Raw genomic sequence first — 21169 nt, 5'->3', positions numbered from 1 at the left:
ACTACAACTATGAATGTGTGACTAGTGCATCAGGGTAACTGTAGCCACAAAAGCCATATACCCATGACACACAACAGTCTGATGATAGACACCCTCTCCATAGCCACAACACAGCCACTAATGGATTGCTATCCACACAACTGCTTCCAACAACCAATAAAGAACAGTCATGGAATGTGAACCTATTGTATTTTTTTTAATGAGTGCATAAGTTTTGGAAAGGACAAGCTTCCTCTTCTGTGTTGTATATCTACATCTGCACATGAACAAAATGGAAACAAATGGGTACAAACGGATCCCCTATAATGGGAACATGACCCGTGGGCATGTCAGGGGCATACCAAGGTTTTAAAAACACTGATGGTCATCAATTCTAAAGGAAACATACCCCCTCTCCAGCCCAAGGACTGTCATTAATAGCAAACGGAAGAAGGCATGTCAAGCAAAAATTGAAAATGATGACAATTAGAGATCGACACGCTCCTCAAAAGTCCCTCATCCCCTTACACCCAACTTTCTCCCCTAAAGAGAACCACATCAAAATGCTTTACTTACTTCTCTATGTCTGCCACTGATTCATTGTTGCAAACTTCATTAAACATGTGAATCTGGCTCTGAAAAAGTTAGAAAGAGCTTCCAATTTAGAGGTTATTTGCTGCCACGAATTCCTGCAAAAGTATGAAATGCCTGAAAACAATTGGCTAAAAATAGAAATTAAAACTAAGCACCAACCCATCATTCATGTACAGTACAATGCAACTAGAACTTAACCCTGGAAAAATGACTGGGGGGAAAAAGGGAAAAGAATTCTTATTTGCAGGTGAATTTCACATTTTGACTACTACTTTTCCCTCTGCGAATGTGCAGTGAATCTGGTGCAAAAATGTGCAAAGACAGTGCGAAAAATGTGCGAAAACGGCGTGGTGCAAAAAATTTGCAAACACTCCGCGAAAACTCTGTGTGCGAAAATAATGAGAAAATTGTGCAAAAATAAAACAAAAACTGTGCAAACACAATGTGAAAAAGGTTTGAAAATGTTGATGCGAAAACTTGCTCGCCTAGGCCGGATAGATTCTGGATGACATTGACATCAGAGGCATGGAGCAAAAACACACTCTCGATGGATGTGAGTTGTGGTTGTGTACTGGGCCTATGTGTAGGGACCATAAAGGGCCACTGCAAACACATTTGTGCGCATAAATCGTTTTTGTGTACAAACACGTGGTCACTCATTTCCCTGTAGGCAGGATGCAGTAAACTGGTTTCTATGCCCCAGGGACCATACTATTTTTCATCAATTTGTGCACGAATAGATAGGATTTGAGTTGCCCAAACTCTTCATTGAAAATTCTGTGAAAAAGGTGAATTTTTCTAAAGGTTTGATCTGCTAAATACAGAGATTTTTTTCAAGCGGAATTACAGAGGCTTTCTGGTACATCAAATGAAACTAGATCTTAGTTTTGAAAAAATTGGTCAGAAAGCGCAAACCAATGACGTGCACTGTGATTTTCCAAATGGCAGTGGCTGGGCTTACATGAACGGCGGCATGTCAACATTACATCCACACGCGGTAGCTTCATCAATGCCGCCGTACGCAGGCGGATACGGACTGCCTTCTAAGATTTTGTCAATGATGTCATGAGTTATGGTAATCACTGTTTTTATTACTGCTTTCTAAGAGAAATAACAAGTATTATGATATTTGGTGGCTCTTCTGACTTCGTTCTTCTCAATTCTTACTAAAAAGACTGTACATTCAAACACAAAGTGTGGTTGGGGGAAATTTTGGCAACTGTCCAGCTAAATGTACTTGTGAACTTCAATCAAAAATTGATTTTTGGGGACTGTGGTTAATTTTCTTCTCAAGTGGGTGAAAGGTGTTAACATTTTCCATTTGTGAAAAATGTGTGAATTTTTCCCGCTTATGAAACGTAAGCCTGTTCGATATGACGATATTTCATGATATTTCGATATGATGCTGATATCGGAAATCATATCATTTGTAAAAACACATATCGGGATATCGTGCAAATCGATATGCCGAAAATTAAAGATGTACTGTACATGCACACAGGGACGTCAATGCACCGCGTGTTGAGCCCCGCATTACTGCATTTAGGCCACACAAATACTCCATTGAAAACCTCAAACCACAAAGTCACTGTTGGCCCCAGCAGCTGCAAGGGTCTTACAAGTATTAGGGAGCAGAACCAAACCAACAGACTGTACGCATGTGTAATGTATTGTACACTAAACTCCAGCTACGTCAGACTGGAGGCACATGTCATGTATTGTATAGTAAACTCCAGCTACGTCAGACTGTAGGCACATGTCATGTATTGTACAGTAAACTCCAGCTACGTCAGACTGTAGCACGTGTCATGTATTGTACAGTAAACTCCAGCTACGTCAGACTGTAGCACATGTCATGTATTGTACAGTAAACTCCAGCTACGTCAGACTGTAGCACGTGTCATGTATTGTACAGTAAACTCCAGCTACGTCAGACTGTAGGCACGTGTCATGTGTTGTACAGTAAACTCCAGCTACGTCAGACTACATGTTAAGTTCATTCAATAAGGCGAACCCCAAAATGGACAGAGCGCAGAGGGGTCCCTGGTATTGATGTACTCAACCACATGCATGCATCAGTCGAGCCGTGTGGGGCTTGTCACTTAACGTTTCTAGGCGACCACGGCGAAGGAAACCGATACCGAAGGGCAACATTTTTATTGCTGACTTACAAGAAGGATTTTTTGTGGTCTTGTAGAAAAGGGACCAAGTGAAACATGCCGACTTATGAGAAATAAAAGACAACTTAGAAATGAGGCGAGGGTGTCAATACCAGTAGCCCCTCTAGTAACACGCATGTGCTCTGTCCATTTTGGGGGTTACCTTATTGAGCGAACTTTACCACTAATGTGTGCAAAGAAATGGCTTTTTCGGTATGGTGCCATGATATGATAAATGATGTCCACAATTTCCATATTGAAATTTGCTTTCCACCAGCATATAAGAGTTCTAAATGTAGAGATAATACATGGGCCTACATGTACATACATGTGGCTCTTGAGACATAATGTTGAGTTTGGTCGTGTTTATTTAATGAATGGAAAATGACGTCATCATGATAATATCAAATATCGGGATGCTTTTTCATGATATCCCGATATGAAAAGAACTAAATATCGAACAGGCTTGGTGAAGTTTTCCAACTTGTGAAAAGCTTTCGCACCTGTGAAAAGTTTTCACATGTGTGAAAAACAGGTGTGAAAATTTTTCCTAACTGTGAAAAAAGGGTGTGAACATTTTCCCACTTGTCAACATAAGGTGTGCACATTTTTCGCACTGAGGGGAAAATTTTTCACAATTTGTGAAATGAATATTCATTTTCTTGGATGGGAAAAAATTTTTAAAATTGTCCCACTTTTGAGGTTAACTTTCAATTGCACTGTACTGTATCTTGCAAAAATATGTAGTGTGTATAAAGTCAAAAATAAGGCATTTCATTTTGACAATAATTTGAAATCCAACTCTGAAGTTGTTTTTTAAAAGACATCTCCAGAAACTTCCTAATTCCTCCACTGCATAAAGGAAACCAAGCCACATATCACAGCGAATATGCTTGACCCTGCTCTATCCTTCAAAATCCTCCAAACCCTCCTGGAAGATTTTGAAAGATCTGAGAGGATAAGGGTAAAAATATATACACAATCTAGACAAAGACAAGATGTATCTAAATATATGATCCATTCTAAGGAAACTTCACTTAAGATGCACCATTATGCTGAACACTGAAGTTTATGAGTTGTATAACAATACATATACGTAACAGCTTCAAATCAGTAACACTTTCCAATCAAGTACCGTGATTTGGCTCAAACCAGCCAGCCTCATAGTCAGTGTAGATGACATGAAGTACTTAAGGGCCAACTCTAGGCTGTCTCTATCAAAGGACAATGGTGCCTCCATGGGCTCCTTGATGGCACTCCACATCATATCAGCCATGCTGCGGGCACTAGCACGTCGTAACTCCTTGTCCGGCAGCCGGCACAAATATCTGTTATGATAAGACCACACAAAGCATGAACTCACAAGGAAAAACCAATTTCTTTGGACAAGATGATCAACATATAACTGTTGAATACAGTAAGCTGTTTGAGACGAAAGCAAATACCGCTAAAGGAAACTTAATTTCAGAATTGGCAATTGACACTAGCACATACTGACTACCAGCAATGCTGAAACATCATGGCTTAAAATACAAAAGTTAATCTAATTAAAGAATATTTTGCCCTGTCCTAAAAACTTTATGCCGACACAAACATATTACTAACTGTAAAACAACCCACAGTGTATTATAATCAATGGAAACAATGACGCCCCAACATACAGACAGGAACACATCAAAAATCAATGACAAATGCAGGTGTAACAATGTACACATGTAAGGCATCTGTATATGGTACAAAATATTGTTACAGTTTTCACGAGGACATGAAAGTCTCACCAGAGAACAAAACCTAGGTTTCAAGAAAATCACGTTTGAAGTTAGTCTTGTTTTCACGTGCTGATTTTTCAAGTATTTAGCATTCCTTTTACTTTACCAATGCAACTCCATGAAAGAACGCATCTTAAATGACACGAAAGTACAAAATAATATCTATAGAAGTCAATCAAAATTGTTTATTTTGTAAATAAACACATTTGTCTGTTTGTGAGAACTCTAAAATTTGTGTGACTTTTTGTCTCTTCATGAAAACTGCAAACAATGTACACATTTTTCCAAAGCACTTGCCAGATGCAAAACTGTTACATTTGAATACATTTCCGGAGTCAAATTTGTCTCTTTGTGGAAACTGTGAAATGAGTTTTGCCCTTCTTTCCCAATATTATATCTACAGAAGACGAATTTGTCTCTTGAAAATGAAAAATGCGGTTTAGTTGAATTTTGCGCCACAGAGATCATTTTGATTTGGCTAATTTAAGTAGATTTGGTAAGAAATGATAACACCAAGTTGTTAGCATTGCATAGCCTAGTTGAAAAAACACATGATTTGGGGTTAATTTGTCTCTTTCTGAAAACCCTGATGAATACTGACATGCACTTTGGCACAAGTAATTATTGAAACGGGTTAACTTTACCCCAAAAAAATGAAAAAACACACAAATATTTTGAAGATTGACTACCTGTATGAGTCATCGCCTTCAATCTGTATTTGAAAACATGATTGTTTTAACTCCCTTAATGTATTTGATGTTGCAAATGAAGACTGCACTTGAGAATTCCATCTACACATGTATTTAAACTAAAGTTGGCACTACTGAAGTCAGTAAAAAAAACAAATGAATGAACCACCACAGCCTACCTGATAACATGTGTTCTCAATGGAGCGACAAACTGCATGACTGCATGCAGGTGTAACCAGAGTCGAAGCTAACAAAAAATACATATAGGGTTTAGGTTAATAAGTAGGTTTAACCAAGGGAAGGTGTAACACAAACATTTATATAAAATACAACATATTAAATTCACAAAGACAAAAACTTCCTAATCTACCGGTAATATCAACCACACTTAAGCAGCAACTTACATTTGCAACTATTGCAATTATTGCATGGGCAAGGGAGAATGGCAGAGAGTCAGGAGTGGCTGTCTCAAAACACTGACGCATGACAGCCAGACCATTACTATCACAGAAAAAGCAGACATTACGAAGTAGGTGGATTGGTACATCCAGATCCTGCAGTTAAACAAGAGAAACACATCCAACTTTTAACATGAACCAAAAACCAGCTGGTGTGTACCCATTCTGTCAACTGCATGTGCTTTAGAAGTACTGGTATATTTGACAGATTTGTTTGAATCTTGAAGAAAGAAGTGAAGGCCATACATTAAACCCTAACCCTCCCAAATCCTCCAAAATCCTTTTTTGCAAAGTGGAGGAATTGGAGGATTCAGGGTGTATGACAAAAGTGCATGGCTGATTTCGAAGGATGCCATGAGTGAAGGTTGTGGGTTAGACCTTGTGTTGTTTGTGCTTAGCTAAGCACAAATTCAGCCCGATATTTCTTTTGAATCGACTGCACAGCTCAAGAGCACCATCCTCACTGCCTCAGCATTAATGACAAGAATTGCCGGAGGATTTTGAAGGATTTGGGCAGTCAGACACATCTCCAAATGACATTTTCAAGAAATGTTGGAGGATTTTGAAGGATTTGGGCTGAATGCAATTTTTTCATGTTGAAAATCGGAGGATTTTGGAGGATTCAGAATGGTTCCCAGTAAAAAGGCCTAGGGGCTTAGGGTTAGACTTGGCCAACAAATTGGAAGATTTTATGCAAAATTAGACATTGGAAGCAATAAAAAACAGAGCTGAAAAATCAACTAACAAAAAAGTACCCATTGTTCCAATGCATGCTGTGTGATGCTGTTTTACCCACACTAAGCCGGCAAGTATTTTTAAACCTAGAATTTTCTATTTGCTTGATAAAAATCCACGATGTAGACAAAAGTTTCCTTTCAGAGGTACAAGAAAACAGCCAAAAGTCTTTTTAAGTGGAATGAACAACAGGACAGGGGAGTTACTTAGTTGAAAGGTACAGTTTGAGGATAACCATTGCACAGTCATATTGGACAAAATATTTCTTTTGGTGATCACAAAAGAGAGATTATGTTTTGTTACTGTTACTGTTGATTGAATCTTTTTGCCAAAATTACGTGTAACATACACACACACACACAAGCCATGTTCCCTTGAACTTATAAAAACTGCCATGGTTGAGTGAAAGAATTCCACAATCAAGTCCAATCCGGATGCTTAGAGAATTGATGTCACTGCTTAAAATCACAATCATGGTACCTTAACATGCTGAAAGTGCTCACAGAAACTTAACATTGTCGCCACACAGAAAAGGGGGAACCTTGACATCACAATCCACCACATTTTGCCGGGGTAAACCTAGGCCTCCATCCCCTCCCATAGTTTTGACTATACAGCTAAGGGTACATGAACAACAAATACGAGGGCCATTACATTTTTTTAAAAAGAAGGAATTTCATAATAATTAATTACAGTTTTCCACAACACAAGTGCGGGAGGTTTTTGTTCAAAAAGTCTCTTTAGTGAGGAAACTCATGTATTTTTGGTGGTCATTTTGGACCTTTCTAGACACCTTGTTTTATCAATAAAAAGTTACGCTGCTGTGAATTTCTGTCTGCAATACACTTTTTGAACCTGTTTTATCTAACTGTGAGTAGGAGTACATGTATGCATCTTCTGCTTTCTATTTTGTAATGTAATTTCTGAAGTGTGCGGTGCATCTAACAACAATAAATGTACGTTCAACAACAATATAATTAATGCTTTCTCTGTCACCATCAGACTAAAACATGTTGTCGAATGACCAAGGGTCTGATGAACTACACACACATGACACAGGGAAAAGACAGGTTTGATGCGAAAATGGGTACTCAAGAATAAACTTTCTCTAAACTGAACTTTCTCTGACTGTCACCACGGTGTTTTTAGTCAGTTTTTACAAGAACAATAATGCTGGATGGGTCATTTTTTTAATTAAATCAATATACATGTACCAAGTAGCTAATACCTAGCAGAACGAAAATCCAACAACTAGCAGAATGAAATTTACTTTATGATTAAAAGTCCAATAATCATCACTGTTTTAAGTGTCCAAAATATTTGACCACCACCACAGAACTGCACCAGAGTGAACCTTTCCTAAACCTTTAGAGCATTTTTTTGTCAACAATGCTCAAATATCTGGTTTCAAGAACAACCAAAAATGCTTTCAGTTCCAGCAGGGGTATTCGTGAAGCACAGTGTTGTGTCCAAAAGAAAAACACATTAACGTGACCGTTAACACACAAACACTGAGTCGCCAAATAAATGCATGAAATTGAAAAATACATGAACATGTACACATGTAAATATGCGCATATTTAATCTAGTCTAGTGGGCATCTTTCCTTATAGTTTGATTCATTTCATGGGTGTTCAGGATTCACATGTACTTCATGTCTATGCAGAGGTCACCAGCTCCAAGATTTTGTGCTACATTACAGACAGGAGCAAGTGTACCATGCAAACATCACAGCGTATGTTTCCATCACACTGCACACACAACACACAGTGCTTCACAGGGGTGAAAAGCAGGGTTCCAAATTAATATTCATTGTTTTGCTACACAAATAATTACAGTAAGCAAGATTGAATGATTTTAGATGAAATGTACGTGTACATGCGCTACTTTGTTGGCAATGTGATGGGTACAGACTTAAAACATCTCAGTATGAGTTGCAAGGTCAAGATGCATGGTGTACAGTGGTAAAATGTGCATATTGTGTCGCACATCAGCCTAGCAACAATTGCACAGATGGACTTCATTACACGGCATAACACAAAAGAAAGGAGAACTGAGAAATTAAAAAATGCAAAAACCCACAGACACAATGAAATTTTACCTGCCTTATTGTGAGGGTATGTGGTGTACCTGTACTAAACCTACTAAACTTTACTAAACTTTAATTAATCAATCGGTGAAAATTTTTTTGGTGGGGAATGACAGTTTCTAGTCAAAAGGTTTCAATCCAGGATGGTGTCTGCCTCGATAATGTGTTCTACTACGTGTACGTATGTACAACTTACGTTCATGTCACAGTAATTGCCTAAGGCCTCTGCCTCTTGACAAGATGTTTCCTGCTGGGGAGGAAAGGAAACAAACAATTAAGTACATCATAATGTGCTTTACCTTCTAGCAGGACATAAAACATCAGTAGTAAATAGTAAAATGTTACCAAGGATAACAAAGTAATGACGTCTGAGAATAATTATAACGGAAAATGCTCTTGGGCTGAAGGGGATCTCTGGCAGCTCCAAGGACGAGTGCCTTTCTGTTTCATGTATAAGGATTTTCTTAAAGCAATGATACATGTACACACACATGTAATATGTGCATGTGCATGAGCTGAAAATATTTTGCATGCATGCATGCATGCTTGTGTTTGTACCGTCTAAATGCAAATGTACCAGTACGTGTTAACTTGTCCATGAGAAACAGTCCCAAAGATGTGATTAACAAAAATTCATGAATTTATACAGATTATGTGAGCCAAACTCTTACCTCTGCCAAGCCATGGTAATACTGCTTGTGTGCTGCATACATGGGGAAGTTCATTTGGAATACTTTAGCCACAAACTGAAGTAACTTTTCTTCCTCCTCCAAATTCCACACCTCAGTATGTGCCTCCTTAGTTTCAGAAGTTCCTTTATCCTCTTGTCTTTCCTTCCTTGTAGAGCTTCCACCATCGTTACTGGCTTCTTCTTTTTTTGTGACAGAGATACTCTCTTCATCTGAAGCGCTCTTTGCATCTGTTGACTCCACAGGAGATTCCTCAGACAATTCCTGCTGCCCAGGGGAGGACAGATTCTTTGATTCTTCTCCGTCCCTCTGTCTTGTATCTTCATCTTTCACTGTGTCATCTTTTGGCATCTCCACAGAGTCCTGGACAGACACTTCCTTGTCTTGTACCTCCCTGTCACCAGTATCCCCAAGAGGATGTTTGGGGTTAGCGATGATGTTGATGGCAAAGCGCAAAATAAGCTGAACAAGACTGTTGAGTCTCTCAAAGTTCTTGTAGTCCTTGAAGAGACAACTACACTGCCTGTACACAAAATGAAGATGTAATTCTGCCAATAATAAATGTACACATATCCATGAAACCTTAACCTTTGATCATTCACAGGTAGTTCCAGACAACAATCATACACACATCACCTCAGCCTTTGATCAGCTTTTAGACTATAACAATTTTTCTTCTGTTATGTATATAAATCTTCACTTCAATTTCCATTCTAATCTATTTACTTGAGACAGTTTGGCAGTTGCTATAGCCATTCCCATTGGTTAAGAGGCCATCACATGACCAGTCTTAAACAGTTAATACAGTACCACCAAGCTGATCTTCAACACTTTTCTGATGTCACATAAAACTTAGACTCCTACGAAATCTGGTTGCTTTACCTTGTATTGGTTGAGCATTCACGATCTTCACTTGTGTCTGCCCAATACTACCCATGAGAGTCCTAAATACACACTCCACTGGCTCATCCTATTCTGTGCCACCTAGCACAGTAGGTGACATGCATGCACCAATCCCCATGTAGGAAGATTGTTTACAACTATGAGAGACACATACCATAATATGGCTGGAAGGGTGTTTGAAAAAATGTTGAACAAAATTGTTGGAAAGTTGAATTTGTTCAACATGTTTTGAATTCTGGACTTTCTGCATCAGAAAGTACTTATGAATGGGACTATACACCAATAATTTCCTCAACTTTGACTCTGCTGATTCGGTAAGACAAGCAAAGCACATACAGTATTGGCTCCCTTATTCAAACATGCTTAGTAACATCAATTCACAAATACTAAAGTTTACCCATTCCTGCTGCAGCCCATTTCACAAAACGTGGCATAAAAGTCGGAACCATGTGTAAGCCTTGCGCCACTAATTTGTGCCGTAGCTGCACAATATACATGTACTAATGTTCCATTTCAACAAAAGTTGCTTGGCTACCGGTACGTTGCACTTTAATGACATTATCTTTCTCCGACGAGGACAAAAACCACTTTACGATGGCTGTTCCTCTCCAACATAACAAGAGTCATTAAACAGCCGTTGAGTTACATCCACCCGCCATTTGGAAAAAGTTTTCATCTCTTTGTCAGAACTGGACAGAAAATCTCACAGTTCCTCACAGCCAAACAGATTTTTCATTACCTTCTAAAACAAACTTGTACATTTCTTGTACAAGCCTTGTTAAGTTCAGTGATGGTGAACCTTAACTGAATATGAGTTCTTCAAATCATTCCTTTTCGCTTCGTTCAGTGCAAGTTATGCCACCTAAAAGTGACTGTGTAAGTAATGCTATAATTGTTGCGGAAGTCGCCAACTTATGCAGTACAAAATTTTGTGAAATCACTCTTTATGAATTTGTTGGGCCGCCACAATGTACACAATAATACGTGTTGTGACTGACATTACACCATTGCATCATGTTTCGTGTAATCTGCTGCTGCTCAAATACCCTTCATATGCGAGATTTTATCAAATAATAAAGGTACCGGGTACCAGTACTGACTGGTTTTAAAGATATTCCCAGATTTAAATGATATTTGGTCACCTATTTTATGGTCTCTTAACTCTCACACACGACAATCATGATCCTTGTACTGACATAGATAACACAAAAACTGAGTCCACATTTCATGCAGTCCGAATTTCATTCTGCACCGGCTAAGTTAGATTCTGCCTCACACTGCAAAGCATGCTCCAATTTCCACATACATTTTAATTCAAGGGGACAAGGCACATACCATACTTTTAGATATGGCTAAAGGGATGTTTCACAAAACAAAACCTACAACTAATGAATTACATCATTTGAAAAATGTGAATTCAAATTTTTTGTTTACTTTTTCACCCAAACAGCATTTATGAATGGGAATAAAAGTGTAATGAGTTGGTTTTGAACTAATATGTTTAAAATCAGCTGGATGCCTTGGAACAATAATGGACCTTACCTTTGGCTCTGTCCATATCCATTATCATCTCCAGGTCTCAAGCAAGCTTTTATACATACTAGTTTCACTCCATCCCATCATCCTTTATTCCCTAAATATAATGTAACTCAAGCAGAAACAACCCTGATCTATTAGTACTACAGCGATCTTTACATATACCTTTGACCTTTCCTTTTCCAAGGGCAACGCCTACACCCAAAAAATTAATGAATACATATAAAGAGAAACACTTTTTTCCACTTCATGCCACGTTGCTTGATTCTTCTTACTTTGACCCCCCTCCCATTCCAGCTTTCAACTTTCTTGGGGCAACCTTCACGTAATACCACACTACCACGTCTGCTAAGGGGGGAAGATTTGGGACTGAGGTCATGTGATCACTCTGTGTGGTATACCCATTGCTACACTGTGACACAAACAAAAACAAAACTGATGAATGTTAAAGATACATGCTTACTGCGCAGTACATTTATCATCATGATGTGACGCTTGAATACTAGTGAATTCACTAAAGTATGGGCCTATTTAAGTAGACATTCTGAAATACCATGAAATACCATGACAGAAAACAGTATTTAGTGTGATCTTTCATATTTTCATACAAGGCAAAAACCACTCAGCATGACAATTACTAACTCTCTGTCATGACAATTGAGCTCCAAGGGAGGAACTTAAGCCACAAGGACATGACATCATACATATACATGTAAATGTGTACATAACATACAGTGTACATGTATAACTTAAATACAGAATGAGGTTGTATTATGTTAAATTCAAACTTACCTCTGACTCCATATTTGTGAGAAGTCAAGCAGGATCCAAACATCTTTCTTCTTGACTTCAAATTTTTCACCAGCTCCACATGTTTCAATGTCTGAAATTCGAAAGTTGTTCCACATTCTTAATTATACACGCAACATACCAGGTGACTAAACTGATCAAAATTCTATCCCCCCAAAAAAAGAATCTGAAAAAGCATTCCACCTCCCAAATGGCCTTGAATCATCAAGATACGTGTACATTCATATAATCTAAGGAAAGAGAGACTTTAACAGGTGCCACACAGTTTCAGCAAGATAAATTTCACTTCTTCCACACGCTTAACAGAAAAATTGTAAAATTTGTAAGTTGCATTCCAATTGTAGACGCTGAATAATAGTGAACATTGGGTCCAAGACTGGGTGAGGGTCTTCCAGGGTTTCTTAGCCCACTCAAATGCAGCACAGCCCATCTCACAACTTTTTAGGCCAATAATGCCCCCTTAGCGGTAAGACATAAGTAACAAGGAAATCCCTGCATTTTTTTCAACAAGTCCTTATTTTCCTTATGTTTTTCAATGCTACTTTGTCTGTTCTCAGTGGAAGGTAACATGTAAGTTTTTGTTTTGAGCATGTTCCTCCAACATGTAGGCATTTTGCATCAAGTTTCCAACCAGGTGCAATTTCTCATTCACTGAAATCAGTGCTGCCACATTTGTTTCCATCTCTGAAAATACAAATGCAAGAGAGAAATAATGGCAAGGCCAGTAATTTGTCACTCTAAAAAATATTAGTGACCTCTATCATGTCCGTAGCCTACGCCCATGGACATGATAGAATTCCTTCCTAGAACTTTTATCAAACTTAGGCATAATGTTAGGGGTTTTACTCTTAAAAACATCAACAACAACAAAAAGATTACCAGAACAGCAAATGAAGGATACAAATGACAACTAACGTTCATGAATGTCAGGAACATTAATATACAACTACAAGGCCAATCAGCATGGTTAGACATGTTAAGCCTAACTAGCTGTCGGTCACTTCGCCTCATTTCCATGCTGCCCCATGTCACTTTGCCAAGAGCCACTTCGCCCCATTGCCACTTAGCCCGATTCCCACTTCATCCCACTGCCACTTCACCCCAGCCGTGCTTGATTGCTTGGAAAATACTGAATGACAAATAAGGCACCTTTTTTATAGGCGGCGTAGATTGACAGCATTGTGACAATGGATTTGATACTAAAATTGGTATTATCAAAGAAACAGTATCATTCCTTTTAACTTTCATCAGTAGTCTTCTACGGATCCCCGTATACATCTTCTTTATTTTAATCATTTCATTGATTTAAGACATTTCAGAGTTTGAACCAGCCCACTTAATTTTGTAAATCTGCTTCCTAACAGACTTGACTTTCAAAGGTAGCTAAACCAAAAAACAGATTGTCTGACCAGTATGGGAGATACATGTTAACACAAATGTTATACACATGGGCCTAGGAACAGCGCATATACACTTACTGTATATGTACATGTAAACTGTACAAATATCTATCAAGAGTCACAGTATAACTCTAAAGTTTTGATAACCATATTTTGGTGAATCTAAGCGAGTACATTAGCAACTCTGTTCAGCATAACTTCACTCCTTAAGGTGGGGAACAGTGATGACTTTACTGCAGTTGGCCGGCTAGACTCCACACTTTGCCACTGGCCTAGACACTTGATACCTACATACATGACATACAGTCAGGATTTTCATTGGCAAACTAAAACAAAAGACGATAAAGTTTGGGGCAAAGTGGCAACATGGTGAAGTGGAAATGGGGCGAAGTAGGGAGGGAACAGGTTAACTTGTACGCAAGCCAACTCGTATACTGACCAATTCGTACACCAACCAACTCGTCAACTTGTGAACAGGAAAGAGACTTCTTGAGACCTACTTTCAAAATGCACTGTCATGTACTTGAGGGACATTTGTTTCTTTAATGGCTGATCAAAATCCTATATTCATACAACACATATATCAGAGACTTGTTGAGCAATGGTTTCAAGATGTCAGGTACAGTCATTTTCCTAGTTCCAGATTCATTATGTTCCTGATCAGTTGAAATGAAAATCTACTTCCTTTGTAATGTTCTTCAGAAGTACATCCTCAGACAAGCTCAGCTTGAAATGTGAAACATTTGTGAACTTCTTGTTGAACAAAATATTCAGTTCTCAACAAAGCTCTAGAAAAAAAGTGATAGGCCTAGTTGAAATAATATCAGCCAAAAAATCTCAAGAAAAGATTAAAAAACAAAATTAATTCAAAATGCTAGTTTTGGTTTTTTTCATTGGTCCAGGTCCTTTAGAAAAAAAATAAGCCTATATTGTAAATTTTTCTCTGAACCTCTCGCTTCATATGTACATGTATCTTGTGCATCAAAAAAGCTTTCAGTCTCAATTTTTTTGTATATTTCCAGAAAGCCGAACTTATTCCTAGTACATGATCGCACTTGTATAAACTAAATTAAGCATGCAACTACACGGCATATGAGTTTGTTGGCATACGAGTTGGTCAACGTACAAGTTGGTAGGTGTACGAGTTGGCACAAGAACAGTTAATTGTCCAGTTCGCAATTTAGCCATTTCCACAATTTAAAGAAAAAGGGCTTTATTTACAGAACGACAAAATTGCTCAGGACTTGCTTCATACTTCTCTGAAAGAGTTTACTTGAAGATCTTGCAGAAAAAGAATTTTGATTACACAAGCTCTGCCGTAAATTAAGAAAACTGGCAATGATCAGTTTTCACTGATTGTGGTTGACAACAGCAGCACGTGTGCATTCTGTGCGATGTTGCATTTGTGGCTCTTTGAAATGATTATCACGGTAATTTTTTTTCAAACCAAAGTCCGTTCTGCTATCGGAAATTATCAATTATCCCACTGTGAAAATATGAGATCTGTCCATTTTCAAATGTATGTTTTGAATACAAAGTGACTACAAATTTTTGGCCAGTTCCGTGAACGAGTTTTCATGGTTTTAGATTACATGTACAGTATTGTACAGTGCGTGCTTTCAGTGTGCGTGTGGTGCAAATCGTTCTGTGTCAGAAAAACAAGACCTAGGCTACTGTACAAATCACATGTTTAGCAGAACCAGCAACTGTTTGTGAAACCGGGCAAACTTCTACCCACCAAACGTACCAATAAAGCTCACTCACGCATTCATCTTTTAAATGACTGCCCAAAGTTGTTAAATAGTTAGATAATTTCCAGATATTTCTGGATGAAAAACTTTCCATGGAAGTTAGTTTTTGAGGTGTCAGGCACTCTGGACTGTTTCTGTTTGCGGAACCGGTCAATCTGAACTGTACCAATAGGCTTTCCCACTAGGCCTAACGCCTACCATGTGTACGACATGGTGTTGGCATACATGTATGAGTTGGTCACGTTGGTGAGTACGAGTTGACAAGCATGGTACTGAAGTAGGGAAGAGGCGAAGTTGAAAAGGGGCGAAGTGACTGTAAAATACCTAACTACGTGTAGTATGACTAGGCCTACTCGCCTACTTAGTACTAGGCCTACTTTTACTAGCAGTAGGCCCAGCCCAGCACTACTGGGCACTGGCAATGACTGGCACTGCAGCATGGCTAACCAGGCCAGCCTAACGTTATTCGTTAGTCACTTACACGAGGAGACAAGGCGGAATACCTCGCGGCATGTATCACAACTTTCCATTTTCCATTCACTTTATAGGATGAAGATTAATAAGCACAACGATATTTCATTTGATTGAAATTCGCGGTAGGAGTTCTAGCATCTCTAACGTTAGTTCTAGTTTCACGTTATCCAAATTCATGCCAATGTCATGACCTACAGTCGCCCGCCATTATGCAATTGCATTCTGGGATATAGCGGTGTTGAGGGCGCACGCGCGATCGGTCTATTTGCACCTTCCAATTGCGCTGCGCTGTCTCGGATCATTGTCAAGGGCGGATCGACAAGACTCTAAACAAGTTTTTTTAGCACAGATAGAAAGGCAAGGCGATTTTCCGGTAGTTTTCATATGAGAGCTCCAAGAATGTTGCCTCACCCCTTTAAAGGCACTAAAAGATTTTTTAAAAAATTTCTCCCTTTATAGTATTTTTTACCACATCTTATGATCTCAGTAAATTAGAATTCATACATGTATATTATACGTTAGGTCTCATATAACTGAAATGCATTATTATATTGCTTTTTGTGTCGGAACTTGGTTACATTTACGTGGACGTGGAAAGCCCATTTCACTGATAAATCATTATGCACGCTAGTGCACAGAAGGCCTTAGCGGCAAGTGGTGCGAGCGGTCCATTGAAAAGGTACAGGTGTGCATCAATTTTCTCTCAGATTTTCCGGCTTGGTTCAGTTTTGTCTTCGGAAAATCCCATTAAATCGTGTTTGCTATTAGTTTCTAATTTAAGCGGAATTTTAGTGCTCTGTAAAAAGACTTTATAATCGTGATTCTTCCTGTGCGCACGAGATCGCTGTTTTTAGTAGGCCTATGGCCCCCTTGGTAGTACATATACATACATGTATAAACCACATCGTTAGTGTTCTTGAGCCAACCTGTGCATTTCTAAACACGTACTGATAGTCAAGGGTACAGTCCAGTAATTCAAGCCCCATTGAAAACAGTGTAAAATCAGCACTGTTCACGGCCCAATAACATGCATACCAACATCCCTAAGATTTCTGAAACACAAATTAAATTTTTGTCTGGTCCCTAATCTTTCAATTTCTCTTCCATTTTTTGTGGGTTAACCAATTACATTTGTAATTATTCCCGTAAAAACAAAATCACCCCGCCCCCCCAAAAAAAGAGTGATTTTTTTCCGAAGTCTGATTACAGTGGCAACCCTCAACTTTCTTGGGCACTTATATACGACCATTTTAACCGTAGTTTTTAGCCATTCTGCTGTCATATGAAAGACCCAGGAAGTTCATTGTGGCAACGATTTACACAATCTCACCATTTGAGGGTCAAACAATCTCCCGGGCCTTTTTCAAAGGATACTGCCGGGGACGCTTCTAATGGGATGAGCTGATCAGAAATTCTCACTTGAATTAGTGGAATGCACCCTCAATATACATAAACATGTACTGTACGTATATAGCTTACCATTGAACCTGGTCATAGCTTGGAGTAAAACCGAAAGAAATGGTACCCAGTTGTGTTTGGGATTGTAAAAAAAAAAAGTGCAGATTCCAAAAGATAAAAAGATCTAGTTCGTCAGATTTCTCATGTGCAGAAAGTAGGGTTACACATGTATAGAAACGAATGGGTGCATAATCACGGTTATAAAGTATTTTGCAGAGCACCAGAAATCATCCTAGGATTAGAAACTAATAGCAAAATCGATTGGATGGGATTTTCTGAAGAAAAAAAATAACCAAGCCAGAAAACCTGAGAGAAAATGATCATCAAAGTCGCACCCCTATACCTTTTCAATTTCCCGCTCACACTTCTTGCCGACAAGGCCGTCTGTGCGCATGCGACTGTAATTATGAATTCATTATAAGGTCTATAAACGAAAGTTGTCGAGTAAGACATTACACATAGACACGGAAGATTGTAAGTCAAGTATTCCAAATCAACGGAAATGGGAACGGCGGTTACCAGTTGAGAAATTAATCTGAGCTCACTATCACTCGATAAAAATAAGTTTTAAGTTTGGATCTAAATAAGGAAGAATAAGCATGCCGATAAATGAGTTATGTAAGGAGTTACAAAACTTAGGGCCTTCATGACGAATTGTCTTTTAAAAGTGTTATTCTTGCAAATGAAATTTTCTGCACTGTCAGGTAAAATGGTGGTACATAGTTTCATTTCTACAAAACATTTTGTTTGATTGAATTTGGGCTCCAAGATCAACAGAGTGAATGCAACTGACATAAGAATATTCTGTTTGTAGCACAAAAAGAGAAATGTTCCAGCATATTAAAAGAATTTATGACTGCCAAAGCTTGTGTTTGTATAAATTAAGAATTCTGGTAATACGATTAGCATCACAATTTCTCTATTCCAAAGTCCAAGTATGGCATTATTAGTGTATTGTAAAGCATATAAACAGAACTCCCTGTGGCATAGAGGCTTAAGCTTACTAAAAACAGCGACATTACTTAAAATAGGATAACGACATGACATCCTCAGATAATGACGATAATCATTAGCTCAGGATGTCATCATCCAGAGACATCCACCAAGTGTAATGTCTACTTCACAACTTGCGCCAGGCGTTGAGACATCATGACGTTTTATCAATCTAATTGATATGTGTGGCAACAGGAGGACAATACTTTGAAAAACACTACCATCTCAGGCCACCTGTTTTCGAGGTGGTTTGTCAAGGCAGCCATTGACAAATAATGTCATCATATCACTTTTACGATGCCGTCATCCCTTTAACTCAAGATGTCATCATCCTACTTTTGTAATAGCGCCATCCAATGATACATTATATCGGGATGCTGTCATCTCCACTCCAGGATGTCTTCATCTTGCGATACCACATCTTACGATGTCGCCATGTTGCCCGTAATATGTCGTCGTCCTAAGGGTGCAGTCCACTAATTCAAGCGAGAATTTCTGGCCAGCTCATTAGCATTTAAGTGCCCCCACAGTATAGTCACATCTCAGCCCATTTTATTTTTTTTAAATGACAACTATTATTTTCCTTTCATATGGAGTTTTATTGAGTTTCCCAATTTTGGCTGCAACAAGAGAAGTTGCTTGATTTAAATATTCATTTCAGTGTGTGATGTCATTGATTTGCATTTAACACAAGGTGCTTGGGGCTCTAGATTGTAGACTTTGCATTTGAATGGTAAGTACAAGCAGTTGGGATGTTTCAGTAGGGTGTGGTCTTTTCATTGGGTGCACTGGAGTGTGACGGAAAGTGGCGTATATAGAGTGAAGATGTGCTACCCATAGTCAGTCAGTTGTCTTGCTGTAAATCATATTAACACCAGTGGTCAGGCTCTCCAATCCAACAAGAGTAATTTAAGCTAAGGGCCTTGTGCTCTTTGGGGTTGCCATACTTTGTCAGCTTATACACCTTTTCCCCATCCTGAGCGGACCGTCAAGTGACCCTGCATGCAGACCAAGATAAACTGCTATGTCATATTGTATTAAAGGCTTGGTTGTAGAATTTAGCCTGTGTGACACTATTTATGGCACTATTTAGCCTGTGTGGCACTATTTATGGCACTATTTAGCCTGTGTGGCGCTATAGCCTGTGTGGCATTGTTTACCCTTAGTGTCGGGTGAATATTTTCTCCTAAACTTGGAAGTGGCCTTGGTGGCTTTTGAAGTAATTTTGGTGCACTTACCGGTAATTACATGTGTTGCAACCGTGGAATATTTCGCTGTTGAAGCTAATTGACTTGATTTACTACTGTAGTTCTATTGTCTTGTACCTCCAAAGCATGATGTTTGGTGTTATTGGCGTCTAATGTAGTTCTTTTAATTAAACCTTAAAACAATTCTCTGACGTCATTTTTTTATGAATATCCTCATTTGAGGAACTGTTCAAAACTACGAGAGGGTGAACCTCGGGACTGTAAATAGGTAATAAATTATTTTATTAAGATAAATTTGTGTGTGCGGCTTTTCACTGATTTAGTTCTCACAAGTATCTTTTGAAAAAGGAGATTGTATTGCCCCCAAAACGGTGAGATTGTGTAAATCTTTGCCAGAATCAACTCCCTGGGTCTTTGAGCTTTCATCTGAGAGCAGAATGGCTAAAAAATACTGTTGAAAAATAGTCCTAAGTGCCGGAGAAAGTTGAGGATTGTCACTTGAAAAATGGTTGCAAGCAGACTTTGGAAAAATCACTTTTTGGGGGGTAATTTTGTTTTGAGGGAATAACTCAAAGTGTAATAAGTTAACCCACAGAGAATTGAAAAGAAAGTAAAAGGTTATGGACCATACAATAATTTAACGTGTGTTTCAGATGCCTCAGGGGTGTTGGCACGCTTATTATATGGCCCCAAACAATGCTGATTGTACACTGTTTTCAATGGGGCCTGGATTAGTGGACTACACCCCTAAGATAAAATATGTCAGGATCTTGACAAGGTGGATGGCACTTCCAGAGCTCTGTAGAAACGAGTTTGTGTTCAAAATTCTATGAATTAGACGAAATTGAAACCATCTTAATTTCGTGTCTGTTGTACATGTAAAAGGTACATGTACATTAAAACCTAATGACCACTGGCCAAAATCAAAATCCATATGTACTTTGTTTTCCGCTTCTCTACATATTTCCTTGCTACTTTCTTCGAAGTAAAAGTCTGGTAGAATCTTTTGGAACCCCTCTTCGCCCATAAAAGAGCTTAAAATTTGAAGTGAATAAAAGGGCAGTTCACCGTCCTATTCTCCGATACAAGTATAGGTTGAAAGGAACACTTAATAGCTTGAACAACAGCAATGTATTCAATGAAGTTCGTACGAACGTTAAATTTGTCTTTGAAACTGTTAAGTGGTAGGAACCTATATATATCTATAAAAGGTCACAAATGTCCAATTTTTATATTTATGACAAATATTTACTATGCAGCCGTAGCTCTGATTGTACAATCGACTTGAACGTACTACACAATTAATGTATATAATTCAGGAGCATTCCTGTTGTCGCACCCAGGATTTGTCGTAAGGGATGGACAGGAATTTACCCGATACTCACACACCCCTCCCCTTTGCACCACAGGGGACTGAGATTTAAAGTTTTTTTTGGGGGGGGGGCTATATCAAAGCTAGTAGTTTAAGATACAGA

The 21169-nt window shown here is 38.6% G+C and overlaps 1 protein-coding gene across 2 annotated transcripts in view; it reads right to left on the bottom strand.

The window, feature by feature from the left end:
• usp34 (ubiquitin specific peptidase 34) overlaps positions 1-16252 on the bottom strand; it is a 118027-nt gene extending 101775 nt beyond the window's left edge. Inside the window, exons 1-8 of one of the 2 annotated variants that reach the window (XM_087134124.1) lie at positions 16043-16252; positions 12393-12483; positions 9144-9684; positions 8669-8722; positions 5595-5744; positions 5370-5437; positions 3868-4060; positions 556-614 (exon numbers count right to left, since the gene is read on the bottom strand). In XM_087134124.1, coding sequence (XP_086990250.1) covers positions 556-614; positions 3868-4060; positions 5370-5437; positions 5595-5744; positions 8669-8722; positions 9144-9684; positions 12393-12483; positions 16043-16091 — 1205 coding nt within the window. In that variant the 5' untranslated portion in view covers positions 16092-16252. The remainder of the gene's footprint in view (positions 1-555; positions 615-3867; positions 4061-5369; positions 5438-5594; positions 5745-8668; positions 8723-9143; positions 9685-12392; positions 12484-16042) is intronic. The other variant, XM_087134185.1, reaches the window with a different exon arrangement.
• Positions 16253-21169: the final 4917 nt, after the last annotated feature.

The sequence above is a fragment of the Acanthaster planci genome, linkage group LG01 (genome assembly GCF_054643075.1).
Source record: "Acanthaster planci isolate LZ-2023a linkage group LG01, COTS_SCS, whole genome shotgun sequence".
NCBI classification, from domain to species: domain Eukaryota; kingdom Metazoa; phylum Echinodermata; class Asteroidea; order Valvatida; family Acanthasteridae; genus Acanthaster; species Acanthaster planci.
This window is presented reverse-complemented; position numbering and strand designations above follow the sequence as displayed.